The 12,032-nt window shown below is 47.1% G+C and overlaps 1 protein-coding gene across 1 annotated transcript in view; it reads left to right on the top strand.

The window, feature by feature from the left end:
* Positions 1-12,032, top strand: part of NFKB1 (nuclear factor kappa B subunit 1) — a 216,852-nt gene that overhangs the window by 187,753 nt on the left and 17,067 nt on the right. Inside the window, exon 17 of the mRNA XM_033935869.1 lies at positions 2,534-2,703. Coding sequence (XP_033791760.1) covers positions 2,534-2,703 — 170 coding nt within the window. The remainder of the gene's footprint in view (positions 1-2,533; positions 2,704-12,032) is intronic.

The raw sequence follows: 12,032 nt of genomic DNA, 5'->3' as shown, positions 1-12,032 counted from the left end.
ACCACCCACCGCCGCCGCCGCGATCTGTATTAAATAAAGTGGGGGGGCTCCCCAACAAAACCCCCCCGTCGGAGCCCCTAAAAACTGTCATTTTCTTCGGCGCGCGCCTCCGTCTTGCGCTCAGTTGTCGGCGCGCGCCTTTGTCTTCCGCGGTTTTGTCTATGAATCCTTCTCTATCTTGAGAGGGCAAGTAACATCACTGGCAGAAAAACCTCCTTCTGCTCCCACACTGTTAGCCACACCGTTAGTAGCACTCATACAGCACAAATTCTCTTTAGTGTATTAATCACCGTTAGTATATTAAAGCAATGTCTCAAGCACAAAAACATTGTTGAAGCATACCTTATTCGCCAGCTAGATCTCTTAGATCAGCAGATCAGTATTTGCTGACCATTCCATCATTGAAAGTGATTGGCACTAGAAGAACTACAACCTTTTCTATTTTGGGACCTCAGATCTGGAACAAACTTCCAACCTCTCTACGCGCCGAAACCTCTCTAGAGAAATTTAAAAGTAAATTAAAAAGCTATCTTTATAAAGATGCATATGAATCTTAGATCAGATAATACCAAGTTTCACCCAAAAATCAGTGGGGAGGGGGGGTTTTACCCTTCCTGATGTTGTTCTTCCCTAAATGTTTTTCTTTTGGGGGTTTTTATTTTAAACAAATGTAGTTTATCCTTGTACTCCTTATGTATTTTTAATCATCTATGGATATGTTTGTATGTTTATTGTTCAAATGGTTTTATTTATTTCCCCAAATTTATTTTTGTTATACACATTGAAAATATTTGATATTGCATTTAAATCAAAATCTCAATAAACTTGAAACTTAAACTTGAAACTTAATCTTTGCAGCATGTCCAGCTCAAAGTATGTCCAGGCAAAGCTCCTGTCCCAAAACCAATGACAGCCCAACTGTTTCGCCTCATGGCTGCATCAGGGAAAAGGGGAGGTAGAGCTTTCTGATTCGGTACAAACGTGCTCACAATAGCCTATAGTGAGCACGTTAGTGCCGAATTGAAAAGCTCTACCTCCCCTTTTTCCTGATGCAGCCATGAGGCGAAACGGTTGGGCCATTGTTGGTTATGGGGCAGGAGCTTTGCCGGGACTGGGCTAAAGTTAAATGCTTCCTCCGTTTTCTTTTTTTGAATGCGTACACAAGTGGGTAAGATAGCCAAATTTGAAAATAATCAAAAAAAGGACCAATGATGAATACACCACCCCAGTAAGGGCATGAAAGAAATTTGAGCAATGTCCTGGATGTACGAGGTCCTATAAATAGGTTAATATTGTACAAGTATACTCTCCATGTTGTGTATCATCAAGATTGGTGTTTGAGTAACTTAAGATTTTCAAGCTTAATATTTGGATGGACCTTCCCTAATGTACCAATAATATCAGGGTACAGTCGTGTGTAGCAGACACAAACTAAAAAAAACAAACAAACCCATACTGTATAGTAAATTTAGCAGAGAAACCCTATTCACACTATCTCATCAAAAATAAATAAAACAAGACAGAAACTAATAATATATACAAAAAATGGAGAAAACAGACCTCATACACGAACAGCTGGGACTATACAGTACCCTAAGCTATCCGTATCATCACTGGTCTGAAAAAACTCTATATGTTTATATCATCAATTTTTCATTTCATTCGTTCCTACCAACTTCATTTTTCTTTTTTTTTATTTATAATATTTCTTTATTGAGCAAACCAGTACATACAGAACATAGCAGAGTAAATGGACATCCATCAATTCAGGAAAAAAACCGCCCTACCGGGCATACAGAGAGCAAAGGTCATAAACACAACCAAGATCAGATGTCGCAGGATCAAGAGGTGCTCAATACAATTTTTCATGTAAAACCCTCTGAAAACCCCCCAGGACAGATCGTAACACCCCAATACTATAACATACATTAGAATACACCGTAGAAAACCGGATCCAAACCACCCCCCACCCACCCCTACTCCTGACCTGTGAAATATATAGATATACGAAATACACAAAATAAGACAACTTCATTTTTCAAAGTTCATTTTCTGTCCTCATAATTATTATGGAATGGAACGAGAGATTAAATCTGCCAAAATATAACAGCTTGGAGTAAAAAGTGATTTTCAGTTCATATCGGGAGGTCTAACTAAACGTGATATAAACAAGCAAGGCAAACTTATCTTCAAGTTGCATCTCTCATACAGATTCTTTCCTCTTTCAAACTGCTTTTTCCCGATAGATAGTGTGAAAGGGGTTCCTTCCCTAATGTAGCCACAGCTCTGGGAACACTTCTCTTGTATCTATGTACCTAAAAGTGTTGGGTAAGAGCAGGGCAGTTTTCAGCCTGCTAGTTTAGACAAGTAAATGACTTCTGAAAATTGTCTTCTAACACCGACTTGTTTTTCACAGCAAGTAGAAACTTAGAAAAAGAAGCACATTGCAGTTTAAAACACCAGCACACGTGAAAGATTGGTGCCGTTTTGGGATTCAGATTGCAGTATCTCATATGTTTTTTTGTTTTTACAGGATTAAGTGCCCTTCATCTGGCAGTGATGGCAAACAGTATGAACTGCCTTAGGCTGATGATCACAAAAGGAGCTGACATCAATGCTCAGGAGCAAAAATCAGGGAGAACCGCCTTGCATTTAGCTGTTGAACAAGAGAATGTGTCACTGGCTGGCTGCCTCTTGCTCGAGGTGAGCTCCATGCTGCAGTGGGGTATGAATTTTTTGCAATGTGTTTACTTATGGTGGGTGTGCATGATGTAAAACCTACTGATCATGACACCAGACTACAAAACCTTCAGGAGAGAAATAAAAAACCATGTTATTCAGGAAATTTATCAAGACAAGGTAATGATATAACCGATCACTTCAATCTATCCCTGGATCCTAACTTTCCAACTCAATATCTATCTTGTAATTATACTGGAAATGTCCAGAAGACCTCTTTTGTAATCCACCTAGAACCGCGAGGTATTGGCGGAATAAAAGACACTAATGTAATGTACTTCCCTAGCAGTCATTGAAATTCAACGCTAAGCTTCTGTGGGAAGAAATGTAGCTTTTCCTGGCTCCCATTAATTCTTGCAGGCTATGTGGATTGAATTCCTGCTAATCCCTTTTGAAAATTACTGGGCCAGTACTCAAAGCCAGGCGTGGCAGAGCATACATTATTTATGTATTTCTTTATTTACTGGGATTTGTTAACCGCCTTTATGAAGAGATTCACCCAAGGCAGTGTACAGCGAGTACAATTCAACATAAAGCTTGCAATTCTGTTAATAGCATAACAGTGGTAAAAAGACCAAATAAAAAATGCAATGAATGAGGTAAACTGAAAATTAGCAAACTGAAACATAATACGGTAGAATCTCAGTTATCCGGCACCCATGGGGATTGGTGGATGCCGGATAACTGTTTTTATCCCAGGACAAGCAGGCAGCATATTCTTAACACATGGGTGACGTCACCGACGGAGCCCTCGGTACGGACCTTTTTAACTAGAAGTTTCTAGTTGGCCGCACCGCGCGTGCGCGAGTGCCTTCCCGCCCGACGGAGGAGTGCGTGGTCCCCAGTTTCTTCGTTTCCGCGGAGCGAAGAAGACGCGTGTGTTTTTTCAACGGCCGTTGAAACCACTTTTTTGCCTTCCCGCTCGCGCTTTTTTTCCTTATTTTTCTTTCTTTACCTTCGGGTTTATTTTTCTTTGATTTGCAAAAAAAAAAAAAAACTTTGCTTTTTTCCCTTTTTCTTTCGTTTTGCCCCGGCGGGGCCTGTTGCCACTATACAGGCCTCGGGCTTCGATTTTGCGGAGGCTATCTTCCCCTTCATGCCCCCGCAGGTCGGTTTTAAGAAGTGCCAGCGGTGTGCACGCCCGATCTCCATAACTGACCCACACAATTGGTGTTTGCAGTGTCTGGGTCCGGAGCATCGGGCGGATTCCTGCACCCGCTGTGCCACTCTTAAAAAGAGAACTCTTAAAAACCGAAAAATTCAACAAACTCTTCTTTTCGGCACCGAGTCGGCAATGGACTCCTCACCTCCAACGGCGGTACCTCAAAAATCGGCACCGTCGACCTCGACACCGACCGACCCCGCATCGGCGTCGCTGGCGCCAGGTAAGCCGGCTAAGAAGCCTTCCTCTTCCCTCGAGCGCCCTCCAGCTACGGTGGCGACACCGTCCTTGCCGGCATCGCACCGGCCCCGCAAACGCTCCGCCCCGATCTCGGTGAGTGCCTCGTCATCGGCCTCCTCATCGCCGGGGCGTGGAGCGGCATCTAAGGAACCGAAGAAAAAGAAAGCGGTTCCGATGCCACCCCTCGATGACCGTATCTCGGCCATCTTAAAGGCTCAACTCCAGGAGCAGTTGAAGAAACAACTTGAACAACTGTTGCCCACTATCCTGGCACCGCTCCTTCCGGTACCAGACCGGCCCGAGCCCCGTACCGAGCCCCCGGTGTCCACTCCTTCGGTACCGGTGAACACCTCCATGCCGATCCTTTCGGCCCAACAACTTCATAGCGATCCAGTGGTTCTTTCTCAGGCCGCATTGGATCCTCCTCAGCACCAGGCGGTGCGGCACTCTTCTCGGGACCGAGATAGACGCCGGTCCTCCTCCCCTGGTACCGTTTCGGTGCGCTCTGGAAAATCTTTGTCCAAGACTCGCCATACCGCGCCCTCCACCCCGGTGTCTTGACATGCACCAGAGGTCCGGGACCCTGACTTATGGGAGGACACTCCTCTCGGTACCGAGGAGGATCCCTCCTCATCTGATGATGAACCATCGGCACCCGATGCCACCTCCAAACCAGAGCAGTCCTCTTTTTCTAAATTTCTGAGAGAAATGTCTGCTGCCCTGTCACTTCCTCTAGAATCTGACTCAAAAAAGTCTCAAGCCTTTCTAGAAGCCTTAGACTTTGAGCAACCTCCTAAGGAGTTCCTCAAGCTTCCCGTGCATGACATCCTACGGGAAACATTCTATAAAAACTTAGAAAATCCCCTCACGGTACCGGGAGCCCCCCGTAAACTGGACAACCTTTACCGTGTCATTCCTATTCCTGGATTCGACAAATCCCAATTGCCCCATGAGTCCCTTCTGGTGGAATCCACCTTGAAAAAGACTCAGGGCTCCAGTGTCTATGCCTCTACCCCTCCTGGCAGAGAAGGTAAGACCATGGACAAGTTTGGCAAGAGGCTTTACCAGAATGCCATGCTTGCCAACAGGGCAAACAACTATTCTTTCCATTTCTCTTTCTATCTGAAACATTTGGTCCAACAACTGTCTGCCCTCCAGAAGTACCTTCCTGAGCGCAAGGTCCCGTTATTCCAACAACACATCTCTGGCCTTCTCCAGATGCGTAAATACATGGTCCGCTCAATATACGACTCCTTCGAGCTCACCTCTCGGGCCTCTGCCATGGCCGTAGCCATGCGTCGTTTAGCCTGGCTCAGAGTCTCCGACCTGGACATCAACCACCAGGATCGTTTGGCCAACGCCCCCTGTCTCGGGGATGAACTCTTTGGAGAGTCACTGGATTCCACCACCCAGAAACTCTCGGCCCATGAGACCAGATGGGACACCCTAATCAAGCCGAAGAAGAAGGCTCCGCCTACTCGACCCTATCGGCCTCAATCATCTTACCAGCGGAGGTTCTCAGCCAGGCCTCTCAATCCGCCTCCTCAACAATCTCGGCGACCCCGTCAACAGCCGCACCATGCCCAGGCTCGATCTCAGGCCACTCAACCCTCCAAGCCTTCTCAGCCTGCTAAACAATCTCAGCCCTTTTGACTCTTCTCTCCAGGGCATAGCCAGTCATCCACCCTCGCTGCCTCTTCCACAGCCTATAGGGGGTCGTCTCACCATTTTCTCAAGCCGTTGGGAAGTCATCACGTCAGACCAGTGGGTCCTCAACATCATCCGCCACGGCTACTCTCTCAACTTCCAGACTCTTCCTCCGGACAACCTTCCCGTAGAGTCTGCTTCACACTCCTCTCAAACCCCCCTCCTACTGAGGGAGGTTCAATCCCTCCTCCTTCTCAATGCCATCGAAGAAGTACCTCCAGATCAAAGGGGTCAGGGATTCTACTCCCGCTACTTCCTTGTACCCAAAAAGACGGGAGACCTCCGTCCCATTCTCGATCTCAGGGACCTCAACAAGTGTCTGGTCAAGGAAAAGTTCAGGATGCTCTCCCTTGCCACACTTTACCCTCTTCTTTCTCAACACGACTGGCTATGTTCCCTGGACCTCAAAGAGGCCTACACTCACATCTCCATCCATCAGAACTCTCGCCGCTACCTGCGGTTCCAGGTACTACACCACCACTACCAGTACAAAGTTCTACCATTTGGCCTCGCCTCCTCCCCCAGAGTCTTCACCAAATGCCTGATAGTGGTGGCGGCCTTCCTCAGGTCTCACAACCTCCAGGTGTTCCCCTACTTGGACGATTGGTTGGTGAAAGCACCTTCTTCTCAACTCGTGCTACAAGCTACTCATCACACCATCTCTCTCCTCCACCTCCTGGGGTTCGAGATCAACTACCCCAAGTCGCATCTGCTTCCCACCCAGCGACTTCAATTCATTGGAGCAGTTCTGGATACCACGCTGATGAGGGCCTTTCTCCCCTCCGATCGCAAGCAGACCCTGCTCCATCTCTGCCGTCAGGTACTCATGCATCCCTCCATTCCGGCCCGTCAGATGATGGTCCTCCTGGGTCATATGGCCTCGACGGTGCATGTCCTTCCTCTGGCACGTCTCCACCTTCGTACGCCTCAGTGGACTCTCGCCAACCAATGGTCACAGACTACAGATCTTCTTTCTCATCCCATCTCTGTGACATCATCTCTTCAGCAATCTCTCCAATGGTGGTTGACCTCCTCAAATCTTTCCAGGGGTCTACTTTTTCATCCGCCCCCCCACTCGATGATCATCACCACCGATGCGTCCCCCTACGCATGGGGAGCTCACCTAGGAGATCTACGCACCCAGGGACTTTGGACCCCACAGGAGCGTCGTCATCACATAAACTTCCTGGAACTCAGAGCCATGTTCTACGCCCTCAAGGCTTTCCAACATCTTCTCTGCCCTCAAGTCCTCCTTCTGTGCACAGACAATCAAGTCGCCATGTACTACATAAACAAGCAAGGCGGCACCGGATCTCGCCCCCTTTGTTTGGAGGCTCTGCGCATCTGGACCTGTGCCACGGACCGCAATCTCTTTCTCAGGGCGGTCTATATCCAGGGCGAACAGAACTCTCTGGCCGACAATCTCAGCCGCATCCTTCAACCTCACGAGTGGACGTTGGACCCTCCGACTCTGCTCTCCATCTTTGCTCGATGGGGCACTCCGCAGGTGGACCTCTTTGCAGCACCTCACAACCACCAGCTGCCCCAATTCTGTTCCAGACTCTTCTCGCCTCACCGTCTGGCCCCGGATGCATTCCTGCTCGACTGGAGGGATCGGTTCCTCTATGCCTTCCCTCCACTTCCTCTGATGTTGCGGACCTTGTCCAAACTCCGCAGGGACAACGCCACCATGATTCTCATCGCCCCTCGGTGGCCTCGTCAACACTGGTTCTCCCTCCTGCTTCAACTCAGCTCCAGGGAGCCCATTCCTCTTCCTGTGTTTCCTACTCTGCTTACACAGCAGCATCAGTCTCTACTGCATCCCAATCTGTCTTCACTCCACCTGACAGCTTGGTTTCTCTCGGGCTGACCTCTCCGGAGAATCTATCTCAACCGGTCCGCCTCATTTTGGACGCCTCCAGGAAACCGGCCACTCTCCAATGTTACCATCAGAAGTGGACCAGATTCTCCTCGTGGTGTCTCCGGCATCATCAGGAACCCACCTCCTTGGCGGTGGAAACTGTCTTGGAATATTTGCTCTCACTGTCCAATGCTGGCCTCAAAACTACCTCCATCAGAGTCCACCTCAGTGCCATCACTGCGTTTCATGAACCTATCCTCGGAAAACCCCTCACGGCTCATCCTCTGGTTTCCAGATTTATGAGAGGGCTCTTCAATATCAAACCGCCTCTCAAGCCTCCTCCTGTCGTCTGGGACCTGAATGTGGTTCTCTCAGCTCTCATGAAACCTCCGTTTGAGCCTCTTGCCACAACTTCGCTCAGACTTCTTACCTGGAAGGTGCTTTTCCTAATTGCCATCACCTCTGCCAGGAGGGTTAGCGAACTGCATGCACTGGTTGCTGATCCACCGTTCACTGTTTTTCACCATGACAAGGTTGTTCTGCGTACCCACCCTAAATTCCTTCCCAAGGTGGTCTCGGCTTTTCACCTCAACCAGTCCATTGTGTTGCCCGTCTTCTTCCCTAAGCCTCATTCGCATCCTGGGGAACAGGCGTTGCACACGCTGGATTGTAAGCGTGCCCTTGCTTACTACCTTGATCGTACCAGAGCTCACCGAACATCCCCTCAGCTCTTTTTGTCTTTCGATCCCAACCGTTTGGGCCGTCCTGTCTCCAAACGGACACTTTCAAATTGGCTTGCTGCCTGTATTGCCTTCTGTTATGCTCGGGCCGGTCTCTCACTGGAAGGAACTGTCACGGCCCACAGAGTCCGAGCTATGGCTGCTTCTGTAGCTTTCCTCCGTTCCACGCCCATCGAGGAAATCTGCAAGGCGGCCACTTGGTCCTCAGTTCACACGTTCACTACTCACTACTGTCTGGATGCGTTCTCCAGACGGGATGGACACTTCGGCCAATCTGTGTTACAAAATTTATTTTCCTAATGGCCAACCATCCCACCTCCCTCTTTGTTAGCTTGGAGGTCACCCATGTGTTAAGAATATGCTGCCTGCTTGTCCTGGGATAAAGCACAGTTACTTACCGTAACAGGTGTTATCCAGGGACAGCAGGCAGATATTCTTAAGTCCCACCCACCTCCCCGGGTTGGCTTCTTAGCTGGCTTATCCTAACTGGGGACCACGCACTCCTCCGTCGGGCGGGAAGGCACTCGCGCACGCGCGGTGCGGCCAACTAGAAACTTCTAGTTAAAAAGGTCCGTACCGAGGGCTCCATCGGTGACGTCACCCATGTGTTAAGAATATCTGCCTGCTGTCCCTGGATAACACCTGTTACGGTAAGTAACTGTGCTTTCTGGTTGATTGAGAGCGTTGGAGCATTTAACACTCCGGCCCGTGGTAGAAACCTCTGCCACAGCTTAGTATAAGGAGTGGGGGGTATTAAACATAAACTAATGTGTAACAAAAATATTTATGGTAAAAAAAAAACTTTAAGAGGATCAGATGTATATTAATTTAAATTAGGAGAGCAAACATATATATGAAGCTAAATGAGGGGGACACATTCTTTATATATATATATATATTTTTTTTTTTTTTTTTTAAGTAAAAGTACCAACATCAAACATCATTTGGAAAAGGAATTTTTAAATGTATATCAATGCCTGAAAAATTCTTAATCCAAATGGTGATAGAAGGTATACAAGCAATCGGCTAACTCCAAGCCTATTAAAAAATGAAATAATGAAACCACTAGCACATAGATGTTAGCATTGTTTTATAGAATTACCTCCACTGGTCGCGATGTAATGACGATAGACAGATGCTGCACCATGCAACCACAAATCAACAAAACAATACAGAAATCATTCACGGTCATGAGAAACCTAAGGCAAGTTTGAAAATTCTTCGACAGAAAACAATTCCAGCTCATGGTTCAGTCCCTAGTCCTAGGTCTTCTTGACTACTGCAACATCCTCTATCTCCCTTGCCCCGCAACAATGATAAAACAACTACAAACAGTACAAAACACAGCCCTGAGACTAATCTATTCACTAAGAAAACATGACCACATTACCGAGGCATATCTCGATTCACACTGGCTCCCAATTCAAGCATGAAAACTATTTAAATTCTACTGTCTATTATTTAAATCCATAAATGGTGACAGCTCAGCCTACTTGAACAACCGCCTAATCCAAACTACCACAGCCAGACACAGGAGAATCCAGACACCATTCACATACCCTCCAATCAGAGACATCAAACGGAAAAAACTGTACGATGGCCTTCTAGCCACACAGGCAGCAAAACTAGACCACCAACTTTCCAATCTACTAATCGTGATCCCAGACTATAAAAGATTCAGAAAAGAAATAAAAACCCTGCTATTCAAGAAATCCATGAAGACTAACTAACACCATATGAAACATTTCAATCCTGTGAAGCACCCTGCTCTACTCTGTAACACCTCTAGACATGTCCAGAAATCCTCTTCTGTAATCCGCTTTAAACCACAAGGTAATGGCAGAATAAAAATCACTAATGTAATGTAATATACTACCAAATGTTATCTAATACAGGTAATTTGATATAACAGCATTGGTACACTTTATTAAATCTAGTAAGTGGTTTGTTTGATTTGCTTTGGTATAGATCTTATTTTATTTACCCCCTCCTTTACAAAGTCATGCTAGCGTTTTAGCACCAGTCGTGGTGGTAAGGACTAGAGAATGACACGGTGGCTGATACCCGCGGCTAGCTGCAGGTAACCTGCCGAAATAGTAGTAGGGGGAAGTGCTCACTGCGGACACAGGGACAAGGCCATCCACCGCCCCGTGGAGCAGTGAATGGCCTTGTCTCCGCAGTTAAAGGAGGGAACACGCGCGGTCACCGCGCGCTGCCCCCCTCCCTCCTTCCTACCTACCAAATATATCTCCCTCCCTCCCCCTTACCTTCACGGCACGTTAGTAAAGTAAGTTGCTCAAGCCGGCCGAGCCTGCCTGCAGTCGCGTGTGTGTGTTGGCGGAAGCTTTTCCTCTGACGCAACTTCCGGCAGGCTTGGCCAGCTTCAGCAACTTACTTTACTAACGCGCCGCGAAGGTAAGTGGGAGGGGGATTCTCGGGCCGTGCGAGGGGGTGCTGAAGGACAGTGAGGTGGCGAGAGGGAGGGAGAAGGCGCTGGAAGGGAAATGGGGAAGACAAGAGTAGGCAGAAGACGCTGGAAGGGAAATGGGGAAGACAGAGTGGGGAGAAGACAGAGATGCCAGACTATGGGGGGAGCAGAGGGAAGAACATGGGTGAAGGGAAAGGCACAGTAACAGAGCAAATGGAAGATGCTGAGAGAAGACAGACAGTGGATGGAAGGAATTGAATGAGAAGATGAAAGTAGAAACCAGACAACAAAGGTAAAAAAAAAAATTTCTATTTATTTCCTTTTTTTTTTTTTATTTGCTGTAGGATAAAGTAGTATATTAGTTGTGTTGATAAAAATTTATAAACAAAGCCCTGGCTGCTGAACATCTCTTTCTCTAGTTCAGCAGCCAGAACTTTGATTTATAAGGAAGGAATAAGCTAAATATTGCAGTACTGAGGCTTGTATGGATGCTGCGGGGACGGGGCGGTGAAGGGGACGGGGCAGTGAAGGGGATGGGGCAGTGAAGGGGATGGGGCGGAGACAGGGACGGGGCAGTGAAGGGGATGGTGGTCCAGGGACGGGACAGTGACGGGGACAGAATTTTTCCCCGTGTCATTCTCTAGTAAGGACTCCAACGCTTATATGAATTCCATGAGCGTCCGAATTCTTACCACCACGGCCGGCGCTAAGAGCGCTAGCGCAGCTTTGTAAAGGAGGGGGTAAGATATTTTTACATGCATTATTAATGTCTTTGTAAGTGGATTTATATTTTGTTGGATTTACTAAGATCTACAACAGAGAAGACATCCCTAGGGAGCAGAAAAAAAATGAGGCATGATTTAAGATAGCTGAAAGAATGGTTAAAGAGCATGGATGCAGTACAAAATAGTGCAGTCTTTTGAATATCAGGCCCAAAATTTTATAGGAAAATCCCTGTGAATTGTCTGACGCCACCTGCCATCACCCTTTTGTGGTTTGAATCCTTTAACCTGCTAAAGGGGAAGGTAACGTTCAACCAACACTTTTACCTGGATACCTGTTTTGTTAACTGGGTATCATGAGAAGGGGAATCTTTAGTCTGTGGAAGTACTCAGAGAATAATAAAATGATTACATTTATAGTCAAATAACACAC

The sequence above is a fragment of the Geotrypetes seraphini genome, chromosome 1 (genome assembly GCF_902459505.1).
Source record: "Geotrypetes seraphini chromosome 1, aGeoSer1.1, whole genome shotgun sequence".
Classification (NCBI taxonomy): domain Eukaryota; kingdom Metazoa; phylum Chordata; class Amphibia; order Gymnophiona; family Dermophiidae; genus Geotrypetes; species Geotrypetes seraphini.
Note: the sequence above shows the minus strand (reverse complement) of the source record. Positions and strands in the feature narration are given on the sequence as shown.